At 41.0% G+C, this 17,915-nt stretch overlaps 1 protein-coding gene across 1 annotated transcript in view; it reads left to right on the top strand.

The window, feature by feature from the left end:
• The window catches only part of GPC2 (glypican 2), a 210,197-nt gene that overhangs the window by 103,926 nt on the left and 88,356 nt on the right, over window positions 1-17,915 (top strand). Inside the window, exon 4 of the mRNA XM_053719477.1 lies at window positions 5,150-5,230. Within this exon, the coding sequence (XP_053575452.1) occupies window positions 5,150-5,230 (81 nt within the window). The remainder of the gene's footprint in view (window positions 1-5,149; window positions 5,231-17,915) is intronic.

Raw genomic sequence — 17,915 nt, 5'->3', positions numbered from 1 at the left:
ATCTTTTACTAATGGGAGTGATCCATCCGGTTCCGCGGTCTGAACACGGACAAGGGTTTTACTCAAATCTGTTCATGGTTCCCAAGAAGGAGGGAACCTTCAGACCAATCTTGGATTTAAAGATCCTAAACAAATTCCTAAGAGTTCCATCGTTCAAAATGGAAACTATTCGGACAATCTTACCCATGATCCAAAGAGGTCAGTACATGACCACAGTGGATTTAAAGGATGCTTACCTTCACATACCGATTCACAAAGAACATTACCGGTATCTAAGGTTTGCCTTCCTAGACAGGCATTACCAGTTTGTAGCTCTTCCATTCGGGTTGGCTACGGCTCCAAGAATCTTCACAAAGGTTCTGGGCTCTCTTCTGGCGGTACTAAGACCGCGAGGAATTTCGGTGGCTCCGTACCTAGACGACATTCTGATACAAGCGTCAAGCTTTCAAACTGCCAAGTCTCATACAGAGTTAGTACTGGCATTTCTAAGGTCGCATGGGTGGAAAGTGAACGAAGAGAAGAGTTCTCTCTTACCACTCACAAGAGTTCCCTTCTTGGGGACTCTTATAGATTCTGTAGAAATTAAAATTTACCTGACAGAGGACAGGTTAACAAAGCTTCTAAATGCTTGCCGTGTCCTTCATTCCATTCAACACCCGTCAGTGGCTCAATGCATGGAGGTAATCGGCTTAATGGTAGCGGCAATGGACATAGTTCCTTTTGCACGCCTGCATCTAAGACCACTGCAATTGTGCATGCTAAGTCAGTGGAATGGGGATTACTCAGATTTGTCCCCTACGCTGAATCTGGATCAAGAGACCAGAGATTCTCTTCTATGGTGGCTTTCTCGGCCACATCTGTCCAGGGGGATGCCCTTCAGCAGGCCAGACTGGACAATTGTAACAACAGACGCCAGCCTACTAGGTTGGGGCGCTGTCTGGAATTCCCTGAAGGCTCAGGGATCATGGACTCAGGAGGAGAGTCTCCTTCCAATAAACATTCTGGAATTGAGAGCAGTTCTCAATGCCCTTCTGGCTTGGCCTCAGTTAACAACTCGGAGGTTCATCAGATTTCAGTCGGACAACATCACGACTGTAGCTTTCATCAACCATCAAGGAGGGACAAGGAGTTCCCTAGCGATGATGGAAGTATCAAAGATAATTCGCTGGGCAGAGTCTCACTCTTGCCACCTGTCAGCGATCCACATTCCAGGAGTGGAGAACTGGGAGGCGGATTTCTTAAGTCGCCAGACTTTTCATCCGGGGGAGTGGGAACTTCATCCGGAGGTCTTTGCCCAAATACTTCAACGTTGGGGCAAACCAGATATGGATCTCATGGCGTCTCGCCAGAACGCCAAGCTTCCTTGTTACGGGTCCAGGTCCAGGGACCCGGGAGCGGTCCTGGTAGATGCTTTGACAGCACCTTGGACCTTCGGGATGGCTTATGTGTTTCCACCCTTCCCGATGCTTCCTCGTTTGATTGCCAGGATCAAACAGGAGAAAGCATCGGTGATTCTAATAGCGCCTGCGTGGCCACGCAGGACCTGGTATGCAGATCTAGTGGACATGTCATCCTGTCCACCTTGGTCTCTGCCTCTGAGACAGGACCTTCTAATTCAGGGTCCTTTCAAACATCAAAATCTAATTTCTCTGAAGCTGACTGCATGGAAATTGAACGCTTGATTTTATCAAAGCGTAGATTTTCGGAGTCAGTAATCGATACCTTAATACAGGCTAGGAAACCTGTTACCAGGAAAATTTACCATAAGATATGGCGTAAATACTTACACTGGTGCGAATCCAAGAGTTACTCATGGAGTAAGGTTAGGATTCCTAGGATATTGTCTTTTCTACAAGAGGGTTTAGAAAAGGGTTTATCTGCAAGTTCTTTAAAGGGACAGATCTCAGCTCTGTCCATCCTTTTACACAAACGTCTGTCAGAAGTTCCAGACGTTCAGGCTTTTTGTCAGGCTTTGGTTAGGATTAAGCCTGTGTTTAAGACTGTAGCTCCACCGTGGAGCTTAAACTTAGTTCTTAACGTCTTACAGGGTGTTCCGTTTGAACCCCTTCATTCCATTGATATCAAGCTGTTATCTTGGAAAGTTCTGTTTTTAATGGCTATTTCCTCGGCTCGTAGAGTCTCTGAGTTATCAGCCTTACATTGTGATTCTCCTTATCTGATTTTTCATTCAGATAAGGTAGTTCTGCGTACTAAACCTGGGTTCTTACCTAAGGTAGTCACTAACAAGAATATCAATCAAGAGATTGTTGTTCCATCATTGTGCCCTAACCCTTCTTCAAAGAAGGAAAGACTTCTGCACAATCTGGACGTAGTCCGTGCCCTGAAATTTTATTTACAGGCAACTAAAGATTTTCGCCAAACTTCTTCCCTGTTTGTCGTTTATTCTGGACAGAGGAGAGGTCAAAGAGCATCTGCTACCTCTCTATCCTTTTGGCTTCGTAGCATAATACGTTTAGCCTATGAGACTGCTGGACAGCAACCTCCCGAAAGGATTACAGCTCATTCTACTAGAGCTGTGGCTTCCACTTGGGCCTTTAAGAATGAGGCCTCTGTTGAACAGATTTGCAAGGCTGCAACTTGGTCTTCGCTTCATACTTTTTCCAAATTTTACAAATTTGACACTTTTGCTTCTTCGGAGGCTGTTTTTGGGAGAAAGGTTCTTCAGGCAGTGGTTCCTTCCGTATAAGATCCTGCCTGTCCCTCCCGTCATCCGTGTACTTTAGCTTTGGTATTGGTATCCCATAAGTAATGGATGACCCGTGGACTGACTACACTTAACAGGAGAAAACATAATTTATGCTTACCTGATAAATTCCTTTCTCCTGTAGTGTAGTCAGTCCACGGCCCGCCCTGTTTTTTATGGCAGGTCTAAATTTTAAATTATTCTCCAGTCACCACTGCACCCTATAGTTTCTCCTTTCTCGTTTGGTTCTCGGTCGAATGACTGGGTGTGATGTAGAGGGGAGGAGCTATATAGCAGCTCTGCTTGGGTGATCCTCTTGCACTTCCTGTTGGGGAGGAGTTAATATCCCATAAGTAATGGATGACCCGTGGACTGACTACACTACAGGAGAAAGGAATTTATCAGGTAAGCATAAATTATGTTTTTTCAAAAAGCAAGTTGATCTGTTTTTTACTTACTATGACAAATGTAGTAAGCTGAGTATATATTTTTTAAGACCACACACACTTTGGCAAGATCATAGTATCTGCAGAACAGAAACATGCAAAGTACAAAATTAATGTTTTGTATATTCATTAGAGGTTTTACCAGCTGCTCATGCAATACATTGACGTTGGGAAATTTGTTTTGTTTCATCATTAGTAATTTAGGTCAGACTTGTGTGCAGTTACAGGAATGTGACCACTCAGGCAGGGAGACTATCTAACTAAGTATTACTATAAATCAAGTGCTATTATCGCAGTCCAGATATTCAAGAGTAGTCTGACTAACTTGCCTCCCGTATCAGGAACCAGATCAGAGGTCTCCTTATCCTCAGCTGGCTGATATTGATGGATCCAATAGTTTTAAATAATACTAGTTAGTATAACCGCATAGATACCGAAACCAAAAAAGAAGTGTATTAAAATGTTTGATAAATTATAAAGTGTTTATTATATCAAACACATAGACAGCTACGGGTTTCTCAGTGGATACACTGTTTCATCAGCCTGACTGCTGGACATCTTCCAGTTGCGAAAGCAAGTAAGCATGATGTTTCTTTCATCTACTGCACTTCCTTGGTTGACCACTGTGTCTACGATCCTCAACTTTGCCTGTTTGTGCTTCTTCAGAAGAGCTTGGACAGCACATCTGGAAACTTTTGTCTGCCTTGAAATTTCTGCTTGGGAGGGTCTTTGCTGATGCAGTATAACTACCTTGTATCTTGTTGCTGTACTCAGTCTTGCAATGGGTGGATGACTTTTATCATTAAACTGTCTTCAGCATCCTCACCTTGTTAACAGAATATGGGACACTGTACCCAAATTTTTTATTTTGTGATTCAGATTGAGCATGAAATGTTAAGCAAATTTCGAATTTACTCCTATTATCAAATTTTCTTCATTCTCTTGGTATCTTTATTTGAAATGCAAGAATGTAAGTTTAGATGCTGGCCCATTTTTGGTGAACAACCTGGGTTGTCCTTGCTGATTGGTGGATAAATTAATCCACCAATAAAAAAGTGCTGTCCAGAGTACTGAAACCAAAAAAAAGCTTAGATGCCTTCTTTTTCAAATAATGATAGCAAGAGAACAAAGAAAAAATGATAATAGGAGTAAATTAGAACATTGCTTAAATTGCATGCTCTTTCTGAATTACAAAAGAAAAAATGTGGGTTCAGTGTTCTTTAATGATTGTGTTTTAACCTACATTTTTAATTGCTGATTATTTGCACCTGTGTGGTATACCTGTTTTATCATGGACCTGACTATACCTAAAAAAATTCCTTACTTTGCGCAATTGTACTTAGAAGAATTGATGATGTTTTGAAGGCAAAGGGTGGTCACACCAAGTATTGAAATGATTTAGATTTTTTTTTGTTCACTCATTTTGCATTTTGGTAAAAGATTAAAACTATTAACATTTATATTTTTAAAAACATTATTAATTTATAGCATTATTTTTCACACCTGTCTAAAACTCTTGCACACTACATACACAGTAGATAGATATATAGATATACATAGATATAGAGATATATAGATAGATATAGAAATATAATTTTCACTTCTTTATCATTTACAGATTTTTCTTTCTGATTTAATGGGTCTCATTCAGATAATAGAGGCCATTATTTAAAGTGACATTAAACTCAACTTGTTTATGTGTGAAAATTGTGTGTTTTCCTATGCTCCCCAGAGAGGCCAAAATAGTAAAATCTGTAACCTAGGATTTCAAAATGCTGCACATTACCTAAACCATGTATTACATTTGCAGCATCCATTGATAAATGATAATTTATTTCAAAATAGCACTGTGCAATCAAGATAAAGTTTGTTTACATTTAGAATATGTATATTTTCTTAAAACATGTAGAATTACCTGTTGCCACTTTTGACCAGATGTGGTCGAATAGCCTTTTGAAGACATTTGTAAACAAATGAAGGTGTTTGTTTTTCCTTACAGATCACACGAGCATTGGGGGCTGCAAGAACTCTGGTCTTAGGTCTTGCTACAGGAAGTAATATTGTTAATAGAGCTGCCAAAGTAAGTGACATGGCGGGGATAAGGGTTGCCCCTTATGAATTACACATGCCGCAGGGAAAGCAGGGCAGAACTTGTATTGTGCCTTTGGATATCATATGAATAGGGCTGATGAATAGCACAATACATGTTCCTCTCTGCATGCCCTTCATGCTGTGTAACTTATAAGTGTGCAGGAAAACATGGCTGAGATGGCAACCCTAGGCGGGGAGCCCTGAGTCATACCTCCACCTACACAGTGATCAAATGACTATCATTCAATAAGGCTTATTGGGACAAACCTACATATTTCTTAACAGGAGTCTTTAATTATTAATTTTACATAAGACAGTTTTGTATTTCACTCAGTGGCATATCCAGGAATTAGTTTCTAAAGGGCACTACTCAGATTCCTACTGGCGTTTTGTGGGCAGGGTTGTGACAAGAGAGGTGAGCTGCTTCTTCAGTGGGTGGGGTCAGATGATCTGTAGGCAAGGCTGGATGGAGCTGGGGGAATCCTGTACAGAGAGATGTTGGGAAAACAAAGTAATGATCATAGTTAGGGGGAACACAAGGGGCTAGCCATTATGTTAGGGGGCCAGTGCCCCCCCCTCCCAGCAACACAGCTGATTTTACTATGTGGTATTTTCTTCTTTTTTCTATGAGAAACCATGGAAAATACAGTATAAAATTATATATTTACAGTGTCAGCAAGATATCTAGCAGCTCTCAGTGTACCTATTAAAACTGCTGCACTTTTCTAAAGGGATATTGAACTCTGTCACATATGAAAGAACACTATTTAAACATGTTAAATATTTGTTTCATTATAAAGGTTAGGTTAAAGCTGTTTGAAACTAAAAGGTAGTGTTTTTCTATGCACTACTCATCCTTAGGGACTGATTGCTTACTGACACACCCCACAGTTACTAAAGGATCAGTAAAGGGACCATTAAGGGATAATTAAACTTTCATGATTCAGATAGAGCATGAAATTCTAAACAATTTTCCAATTTACTTAATTAATAAAATGTGCACAGTCTTTTTATACTTAGACATTTGAGTCACCGACTACTCAGTATGTACAAGAATTCAGAGAATATACGTATATGCATTTGTGATTGGTTGATGGCTGTACGATGATACAGGAGAAGTGGAAATAGACATAACTTTGAAATTTGTCAGAAAAAAATCTACTACTCATTTGAAGTTCAGATTGAGGCCCTTATCTTCAAAACATTGACAGACCGTCAGGAAACAGCCCAACGGAATGTCGGACTGTTCTAAAAAAGGGGATGTCCGAGCGATGCCGGGGCGTGGCGATGTTGCTCCCATAGAAGTCAGTAGAAGTGTGACGTCACCGCCAACATTGACGCTCAACAAAATTTTACTGCGGGCCCTATTTGAAGTGTGCCTACACGGCTCGGACAGTGCGCTCACTGAAACTAAAATTAGTTTCTGTGTAGGCACACTTATATATTGCACACAAATATTTCTGTGCGGACCTAAGTTTTACTACACCTACACTAACTAGCTCAGGCGATGAAGTCTCGGCAGTTGATAGCTCATGAGACAAACATACCCGCAACCCTCCTCACAACCTGCACTTTGCTGCTTTGAACATATCGATCTTGTGTTGATGTGTCCAAAGCAACGTGCAGGCTACTCCCACTGCATGTCTCCCTAACTTCCCCTTAACACCTATAACTACGTCACGCCTAACCTACACTCCCCCTGCTCCGCCTTCGTCTACACCTATGTCACATCTAACCAACACTCCCCTTGCACCGCCAAGTTAACTCCCTCTGACCGCCTACATATATACGTCACGCCTAACCTACACATCCCTGGAATGCCCAGCTAATTCCCTAATACCGCCTACAGTTACGTCATGTCTAAACTACACTCTCCTGGAACGCCCAGCTAACTGCCTATTGTCAAAACAATAAATTACTATAATAAACTAAACTATAAATCATAAACCTCCCCATTATAACTATGAAGCTATGTAACTAAAGTTATCATCAATGTTTAAATAATTTATCACAGAGATGCGCTAAAATGCCTGCGGCCGACCACCAGAGGACTGGCAAAACCTATCTGGGCTCCTGGAACTCAGCACCAAACTGGAATTGAGCCCCGGTCCGCATTGGCCAACCATGGAATGACTGGCAAAACCTTGCACTTCAAATCCAGTTCCCCATTCCTCCCAGAAGGTAGCACCCCCAAACAAGTGGTATCCCTAGGTGCCTCATCAAATTGCCGACAATATACTAAAAGACCGACTTGATCCCTTGCACCCTACTCGATCAACACGCCTTTTAAGTAGCGGCAGACCGGGGCTCAATTCCAGTCCGGCACTGAGTTCTAGGAGCCCGGATAGGCCGGAGAGGTTTTGCCAGTCCTCCGGCATTTATCTCATCTCCATGACAAAACATGCATTGTCATGTACAATGTAGAATATTTAAAGTATTGGAGATATTTTAAAAAGGATTTAATAGTTGCTTGCTATTATTTTGAACATAAATATATATTTTAAAATCTATGTTTATTTTTAAAATAATATTAAGCAACCATTAAATACATTTTAAGATATCTGCAATACTTTAAACAATATGCATTGTACATGATTATTTATATTATTTAAACATTCACCCGTAATCTAGCATAACCTAAAACTAACTCTCAAAGCTACACATACATATTCAATATTTAAATTATGCATTGTTTTGTGGAATGCATAATGTTTAAATATTTGCACATAAATTAATGTTGCCTGGTGTGTTTATTATTTTTAATTAAAGACAGGGTAATTAATATTATATATCTACATAACTGCATGCCTGTTATGTAAAACTATAATTTAATAACACTGACTACTATAACATAAATATATATTAACATATATATCTATGTTATCACTAATAAACAGAACAAGCTAACATAAATAGATTTTAATGTATATGTAATACTTAAACCATTATGCAATATACATGCTAACTGTTTAAATTTTGAATATCAATGCAAGGCCAAAATACATTATATCTACAATCTTTTAAATAAAATACATGGTCATGTATACATTTTTAAAATAGATATTTATGTTATAAATACAGTTGCATTATAGATACAGTATTACATAACTGCATGCCTGTTATGCAATAAAACAATTGTAACACTAATGCGTTTTGAAACATGAATATACATTTTAAAATATATATTGATATTTAAAATAAAAAATACAACAAGAAAAATAAAAGTTAAAAGATTATGCATCATACATAAGAATGCATACTATTTTAAAAATTGTAGCTACATCCACTATTAACCACTAAGCTGCCTTAAAGGGATACTGAACCCAATTTTTTTCTTTCATTATTCAGATAGATCATGCAATTTTAAGCAACTTTCTAATTTACTCCTATTATCAATTTTTCTTTGTTCTCTTGCTATCTTTATTTGTAAAAGAAAGTCCAGGACCCTGGACAGCACTTGTTTATTGGTGGATTAATTTATCCACCTATTAGCAAGAACAACCCAGGTTGTTCACCAAAAATGGGCCAGCATCTAAACTTACATTCTTGCTTTTCAAATAAAGATACCAAGAGAATGAAGAACATTTGCTAATAGGAGTAAATTAGAAAGTTGCTTAAAATTACATGATCTAACTGAATCACAAAAGAAAGAAATTTGGGTTCAGTGTCCCTTTAACCCCTTAATGACCACAGCACTTTTCCATTTTCTGTCCGTTTGGGACCAAGGCTATTTTTACATTTTTGCGGTGTTTGTGTTTAGCTGTAATTTTCCTCTTGCTCATTTACTGTACCCACACATATTATATACCGTTTTTCTCGCCATTAAATGGACTTTCCAAAGATACCATTATTTTCATCATATCTTATAATTTATTGTAAAAAAAATTATAAAATATGAGAAAAAAATGGAAAAAACACACTTTTTCTAACTTTGACCCCCAAAATCTGTTACACATCTACAACCACCACAAAACACCCATGCTAAATATTTTCTAAATTTTGTCCTGAGTTTAGAAATAACCAATGTTTACATGTTCTTTGCTTTTTTTGCAAGCTATAGGGCCATAAATACAAGTAGCACTTTGCTATTTCCAAACCATTTTATTCAAGATTAGCGCTAGTTACATTGGGACACTGATATCTTTCAGGAATCCCTGAATATGCCTTGACATGTATATATTTTTTTTTAGAAGACATCCCAAAGTATTGATCTAGGCCAATTTTGGTATATTTCACGCCACCATTTCACCGCCAAATGCGATCAAATACAAAAAATCGTTCACTTTTTCACAAACTTTCGGTTTCTCACTGAAATTATTTACAAACAGCTTGTGCAATTATGGCATAAATGGTTGTAAATTTTTCTCTGTGATCCCCTTTGTTCAGAAATAGCAGACACATATGGCTTTGGCGTTGCTTTTTGGTACTTAGGCCGCTAAATGCGCATCACACGTATTATGGCTAGCAGTGAAGGGGTTAATTAGGTAGCTTGTAGGGAGCTTGCAGGGTTAATTTTAGCTTTAGTGTAGAGCTTAGCCTCCCACCTGAAACATCAGACCCCCTGATCCCTCCCAAACAGCTCTCTTCCCTCCCCCACCCCACAATTGTCCCCGCCATCTTAAGTACTGGCAGAAACTGCCAGTACTAAAATAAAAGCTATATTTGGGCTTTTTTAAAAAAAAAGAAAAGGCATATTTACATATGCTGCTCTGTAGGACCCCCCTTTAGCCCCCAAACTGACTGATCCCCCACCAAACAGCTCTCTAACTCTCCCCCTGTCTTAATGGCCGCCATCTTGGGTACTGGCAGCTGTCTGCCAGTACCCAGTTTAGAATAAAATTGGTGATTTTTAAATTTTTCCCCTTTTCTGTAGTGTAGCACCCTGCCCCACCAAAGACCAACCCCCCACCCCCTCCTAGATACCTTCGATTTATTTTTTTTTACCATTAAAATACCGCTTTCTAAAAATTTTATACAGTTATATTTTCTGTAGTGTAGCGTTCCCACCCGCTCCCGCCCCGTGCACGCGCCCGCCCGCCGCCCCCGTGCACGCGCGCGCGCCCGTGCGCGCCCCCATCGGCTCTGCCCCCGATCCCGCCCCCCTCTACATTACCCGGCCCATCGATGGCCGCCCACCCGCCTCCCAAGTCGGCTCCCACCCACCAACGATACCGGCCATCGATGTCCGGTGCAGAGAGGGCCACAGAGTGGCTCTCTCTGCATCGGATGGCCATCTAGCGTTATTGCAGGATGCCTCCATATCGAGGCATCACTGCAATAACCGGAAAGCAGCTGGAAGCGAGCAGGATCGCTTCCAGCTGCTTTCCACACCGAGGACGTGCAGGGTACGTCCTCAGGCGTTAACTGCCTTTTTTTTGAGGACGTGCCCTGCACGTCCTCGGTCATTAAGGGGTTAACCCCTTAATGACAACAGCACTTTTCCATGTTCTGTCCGTTTGGGACTAAGGCTATTTTTACATTTTTGCGGTGTTTGTTTTAGCTGTAATTTTCCTCTTACTCATTTAGTGTATTCACACATATTATATACCGTTTTTCTCGCCATTAAATTGACTTTCTAAAGATACCATTATTTTCATCATATCTTATAATTTACTATAAAAAAATATAACATATGAGGAAAAAATGGAAAAAACAGAGCTGTGGCAGTTGGTTGTGACTGTTAAAAAACGTCTATGTTGTTTTTTTGATCCGTTTTTTTGAACTAAGGGGTTAATCATCCATTTTCAAGTGGGTGCAATGCTCTGTTAGCCTATTACATACACTGTAAAAATTTTGTTTGATTTACTGCCTTTTTTTCACTGTTTTTCAAATTTTGACAAAATTTGTTTCTCTTAAAGTACCGTTTTTTATATTTGCTTGTTAACTTGATTTAAAGTGTTTTCCAAGCTTGCTAGTCTCATTGCTAGTCTGTACAAACATGTCTGACATAGAGGAAACTCCTTGTTCATTATGTTTAAAAGCCATGGTGGAACCCCCTCTTAGAATGTGTACCAATTGTACTGATTTCACTTTAAGCAATAAAGATCATATTCTGTCTTTAAAAAATTTATCACCAGAGGAATCTAACGAGGGGGAAGTTATGCCAACTAACTCTCCCCACGTGTCAGATCCTTTGACTCCCGCTCAAGGGACTCACGCTCAAATGGCGCCAAGTACATCTAGGTCACCCATAGCGTTTACTTTACAAGACATGGCGGCAGTCATGGATAATACACTGTCAGCGGTATTAGCCAGACTACCTGAATTTAGAGGTAAGCGAGATAGCTCTGGGGTTAGACGAAATGCAGAGCATACTGACGCTTTAAGAACCATGTCTGATACTGCCTCACAATATGCTGAAGCTGAGGAAGGAGAACTTCAGTCTATGGGTGATGTTTCTGATTCAGGAAAGATACCTGATTCTGATATTTCTACATTTAAATTTAAGCTTGAACACCTCCGCGTATTGCTCAAGGAGGTTTTAGCTGCTCTGAATGACTGTGACACAATTGCAGTGCCAGAGAAATTGTGTAGACTGGATAAATACTTTGCAGTGCCGGTGTGTACTGATGTTTTTCCAATACCTAAAAGGTTTACAGAAATTATTACTAAGGAATGGGATAGACCACGTGTGCCGTTCTCTCCCCCTCCTATTTTTAGAAAAATGTTTCCTATAGACATGACTATAGACTATGGCAGACAGTCCCTAAGGTGGAGGGAGCAGTTTCTACTTTAGCAAAGCGTACTACTATCCCTGTCGAGGACAGTTGTGCTTTTTCAGATCCAATGGATAAGAAATTAGAAGGTTACCTTAAGAAAATGTTTATTCAACAAGGTTTTATCCTACAGCCCCTTGCATGCATTGCTCCTGTCACTGCTGCTGTGGCGTTCTGGTTTGAGTCTCTGGAAGAGGCTTTACAGGTAGCGACTCCATTGGATGACATACTTGGCAAACTTAGAGCACTTAAGCTAGCCAATTCCTTTGTTTCTGATGCCATTGTTCATTTGACTAAACTAACGGCTAAGAATTCTGGTTTTGCTATACAGGGAGTGCAGAATTATTAGGCAAGTTGTACTTTTGAGGATTAATTTTATTATTGAACAACACCCATGTTCTCAATGAACCCAAAAAACTCATTAATATCAAAGCTGAATAGTTTTGGAAGTAGTTTTTAGTTTGTTTTTAGTTATAGCTATTTTAGGGGGATATCTGTGTGTGCAGGTGACTATTACTGTGCATAATTATTAGGCAACTTAACAAAAAACAAATATATACCCATTTCAATTATTTATTTTTACCAGTGAAACCAATATAACATCTCAACATTCTGACATTCAAAAACAAAACAAAAACAAATCAGTGACCAATATAGCCACCTTTCTTTGCAAGGACACTCAAAAGCCTGCCATCCATGGATTCTGTCAGTGTTTTGATCTGTTCACCATCAACATTGCGTGCAGCAGCAACCACAGCCTCCCAGACACTGTTCAGAGAGGTGTACTGTTTTCCCTCCTTGTAAATCTCACATTTGATGATGGACCACAGGTTCTCAATGGGGTTCAGATCAGGTGAACAAGGAGGCCATGTCATTAGATTTTCTTCTTTTATACCCTTTCTTGCCAGCCACGCTGTGGAGTACTTGGACGCGTGTGATGGAGCATTGTCCTGCATGAAAATCATGTTTTTCTTGAAGGATGCAGACTTCTTCCTGTACCACTGCTTGAAGAAGGTGTCTTCCAGAAACTGGCAGTAGGACTGGGAGTTGAGCTTGACTCCATCCTCAACCCGAAAAGGCCCCACAAGCTCATCTTTGACGATACCAGCCCAAACCAGTACTCCACCTCCACCTTGCTGGCATCTGAGTCGGACTGGAGCTCTCTGCCCTTTACCAATCCAGCCACGGGCCCATCCATCTGGCCCATCAAGACTCACTCTCATTTCATCAGTCCATAAAACCTTAGAAAAATCAGTCTTGAGATATTTCTTGGCCCAGTCTTGACGTTTCAGCTTGTGTGTCTTGTTCAGTGGTGGTCGTCTTTCAGCCTTTCTTACCTTGGCAATGTCTCTGAGTATTGCACACCTTGTGCTTTTGGGCACTCCAGTGATGTTGCAGCTCTGAAATATGGCCAAACTGGTGGCAAGTGGCATCTTGGCAGCTGCACGCTTGACTTTTCCCAGTTCATGGGCAGTTATTTTGCGCCTTGGTTTTTCCACACGCTTCTTGCGACCCTGTTGACTATTTTGAATGAAACGCTTGATTGTTCGATGATCACGCTTCAGAAGCTTTGCAATTTTAAGAGTGCTGCATCCCTCTGCAAGATATCTCACTATTTTTTACTTTTCTGAGCCTGTCAAGTCCTTCTTTTGACCCATTTTGCCAAAGGAAAGGAAGTTGCCTAATAATTATGCACACCTGATATAGGGTGTTGATGTCATTAGACCACACCCCTTCTCATTACAGAGATGCACATCACCTAATATGCTTAATTGGTAGTAGGCTTTCGAGCCTATACAGCTTGGAGTAAGACAACATGCATAAAGGGGATGATGTGGTCAAAATACTAATTTGCCTAATAATTCTGCACTCCCTGTACAGGCGCGCAGGGCGCTATGGCTTAAATCATGGTCAGCTGATGTGACTTCAAAATCTAAGCTGCTTAACATTCCCTTCAAGGGGCAGACCCTATTCGGGCCTGGTTTGAAGGAGATTATTGCTGATATCACTGGAGGAAAAGGTCATGCCCTTCCTCAGGACAGGTCCAAATCCAGGGCCAAACAGTCTAATTTTCGTGCCTTTCGAAACTTCAAGGCAGGTGCGGCATCAACTACCTCTAATGCGAAACAAGAGGGAACTGTTGCTCAGTCCAAGACGGTCTGGAGGCCAAACCAGACCTGGAACAAAGGTAAAAAGGTAAAAGGTAAAAAAACCTGCTGCTGCCTCTAAGACAGCATGAAGGAACGGCCCCCTATCTGGTAACGCATCTAGTAGGGGGCAGACTTTCACTCTTCGCCCAGGCGTGGGCAAGAGATGTTCAGGATCCCTGTGCGTTGGAAATTATATCCCAGGAATATCTTCTGGACTTCAAAGCTTCTCCCCCAAAAGAGAGATTTCACCTTTCACAATTATCTGCCAACCAGATAAAGAGAGAGGCATTCTTACACTGTGTACGAGACCTCCTAGTTATGGGAGTGATCCATCCAGTTCCAAAGGAGGAACAAGGACAGGGTTTTTACTCAAATCTGTTTGTGGTTCCCAAAAAAGAGGGAACCTTCAGACCAATTTTGGATCTAAAGATCTTAAACAAATTCCTCAGAGTTCCATCATTCAAGATGGAAACTATTCGTACCATCCTACCTATGATCCAGGAGGGTCAATATATGACTATAGTGGATCTAAAGGATGCTTATCTTCACATTCCGATACACAAAGATCATCATCGGTTTCTCAGGTTTGCCTTCCTGGATAGGCATTACCAGTTTGTAGCTCTTCCCTTTGGATTAGCTACAGCCCCAAGAATCTTCACAAAGGTTCTAGGGTCGCTTCTGGCGGTCCTAAGGCCGCGAGGCATATCAGTGGCCCCTTATTTAGATGACATCCTGATACAGGCGTCAAACTTCCAAATTGCCAAGTCTCATACGGACATAGTACTGGCATTTCTGAGGTCGCATGGGTGGAAAGTGAACAAGGAAAAGAGTTCTCTATCCCCACTCACAAGAGTTTCCTTCCTAGGGACTCTGATAGATTCTATAGAAATGAAAATTTACCTGTCGGAGTCCAAGTTATCAAAGCTTCTAAATTCCTGCCGTATTCTTCTTTCCATTCCGCGCCCTTCGGTGGCTCAGTGCATGGAAGTAATCGGCTTAATGGTAGCGGCAATGGACATAGTACCGTTTGCACGCTTACACCTCAGACCGCTGCAACTATGCATGCTCAGTCAGTGGAACGGGGATTACACAGATTTGTCCCCTCTACTAAATCTGGATCAAGAGACCAGGGATTCTCTTCCCTGGTGGCTATCTCGGGTCCATCTGTTCAAAGGTATGACCTTTCGCAGGCCAGATTGGACAATTGTGACGACAGATGCCAGCCTTCTAGGTTGGGGTGCAGTCTGGAACTCCCTGAAGGCTCAGGGATCGTGGACTTAGGAGGAGTCACTCCTTCCGATAAATATTCTGAAACTGAGAGCGATATTCAATGCTCTTCAGGCTTGGCCTCAGTTAGCAACTCTGAGGTACATCAGATTTCAGTCGGACAACATCACGACTGTGGCTTACATCAACCATCAAGGGGGAACAAGAAGTTCCCTAGCGATGTTAGAAGTCTCAAAGATAATTCGCTGGGCAGAGATTCACTCTTGCCACCTATCAGCTATCCATATCCCAGGTGTAGAGAACTGGGAGGCGGATTTTCTAAGTCGTCAGACTTTTCATCCGGGGGAGTGGGAACTCCATCCGGAGGTGTTTGAACCGTTTCCTCTGCTCCCTCGACTGATTGCCAAGATCAAGCAGGAGAGAGCATCTGTGATTTTAATAGCGCCTGCGTGGCCACGCAGGACCTGGTATGCAGATCTAGTGGACATGTCATCCTTTCCACCATGGACTCTGCCTCTGAGACAGGACCTTCTACTTCAGGGTCCTTTCCACCATCCAAATCTATTTTCTCTGAGACTGACTGCATGGAGATTGAACGCTTGATTTTATCGAAGCGTGGCTTCTCCGAGTCAGTCATTGATACCTTAATACAGGCACGAAAGCCTGTCACCAGGAAAATTTATCATAAAATATGGCGTAAATATCTTTATTGGTGTGAATCCAAGGGTTACTCATGGAGTAAAGTCAGGATTCCCAGGATATTATCCTTTCTCCAAGAAGGTTTGGAAAAAGGATTGTCAGCTAGTTCTTTAAAGGGACAGATTTCTGCTCTGTCTATTCTTTTGCACAAGCGTCTGGCAGATGTTCCAGACGTTCAGGCATTTTGTCAGGCTTTAGTTAGAATCAAGCCTGTGTTTAAACCTGTTGCTCCGCCATGGAGCTTAAATTTGGTTCTTAACTTTCTTCAAGGAGTTCCATTTGAACCTCTTCATTCCATAGATATCAGACTTTTATCTTGGAAAGTTCTTTTTTTGGTAGCTATTTCCTCGGCTCGCAGAGTCTCCGAGTTATCTGCCTTACAATGTGATTCTCCTTATCTGATCTTCCATACGGATAAGGTAGTCCTGCGTACCAAACCTGGGTTTTTACCTAAGGTGGTATCTAACAAGAATATCAATCAAGAGATTGTTGTTCCTTCCTTGTGTCCTAATCCATCTTCAAAGAAGGAACGTCTATTACATAATCTGGACGTGGTTCGTGCTTTAAAGTTTTACTTACAAGCTACTAAAGATTTTCGACAAACATCTGCTTTGTTTGTTGTTTACTCTGGACAGAGGAGAGGTCAAAAGGCTTCGGCAACCTCTCTTTCATTTTGGCTAAGAAGCATAATCCGCTTAGCCTATGAGACTGCTGGACAGCAGCCTCCTGAAAGGATTACAGCTCATTCCACTAGAGCTGTGGCTTCCACTTGGGCTTTTAAAAATGAGGCATCTGTTGAACAGATTTGCAAGGCGGCGACTTGGTCTTCGCTTCATACTTTTTCAAAATTCTACAAATTTGATACTTTTGCTTCTTCAGGGGCTATTTTTGGGAGAAAGGTTTTACAGGCAGTGGTACCTTCCGTTTAAGTACCTGCCTTGTCCCTCCCTTCATCCGTGTACTTTAGCTTTGGTATTGGTATCCCACAAGTAATGGATGATCCGTGGACTGGATACACCTTACAAGAGAAAACACAATTTATGCTTACCTGATAAATTTATTTCTCTTGTGGTGTATCCAGTCCATGGCCCGCCCTGTCATTTTAAGGCAGGTAATTTTTAAATTTAAACTACAGTCACCACTGCACCCTGTGGTTTCTCCTTTCTCTGCTTGTTTTCGGTCGAATGACTGGATATGGTAGTGAGGGGAGGAGCTATATAACAGCTCTGCTGTGGGTGTCCTCTTGCAACTTCCTGTTGGGAATGAGAATATCCCACAAGTAATGGATGATCCGTGGACTGGATACACCACAAGAGAAATAAATTTATCAGGTAAGCATAAATTGTGTTTTTTTTTAGAAGACAACCCAAAGTATTGATCTAGGCCCATTTTGGTATAGTTCATGCCACCATTTCACCACCAAATGCGATCAAATAAAAAAATTGTTCACTTTTTCACAAATTTTTTCACAAACTTTAGGTTTCTCACTGAAATTATTTACAAACGGCTTGTGCAATTATGGCATAAATGGTTGTACATTTTTCTCTGGGATCCCCTTTGTTCAGAAATAGCAGACATATATGGCTTTGGCATTGCTTTTTGGTAATTAGAATGCTGCTAAATGCCACTGCGCACCACACGTGTATTATGCCTAGCAGTGAAGGGGTTAATTAGGGAGCATGTAGGGAGCTTTTTGGGGTAATTTTAGCTTTAGTGTAGTGTAGTAGACAACCCAAAGTATTGATCTAGGACCATTTTGGTATATTTCATGCCACCATTTCACCGCCAAATGTGATCAAATAAAAAAAGGTTAAATCTTTCCAAATTTTAGGTTTCTCACTGAAATCATTTACAAACATCTTCTGCAATTATGGCACAAATG

This window comes from Bombina bombina, chromosome 6, assembly GCF_027579735.1.
Source record: "Bombina bombina isolate aBomBom1 chromosome 6, aBomBom1.pri, whole genome shotgun sequence".
Taxonomy (NCBI): Eukaryota; Metazoa; Chordata; class Amphibia; order Anura; family Bombinatoridae; genus Bombina; species Bombina bombina.
This window is presented reverse-complemented; position numbering and strand designations above follow the sequence as displayed.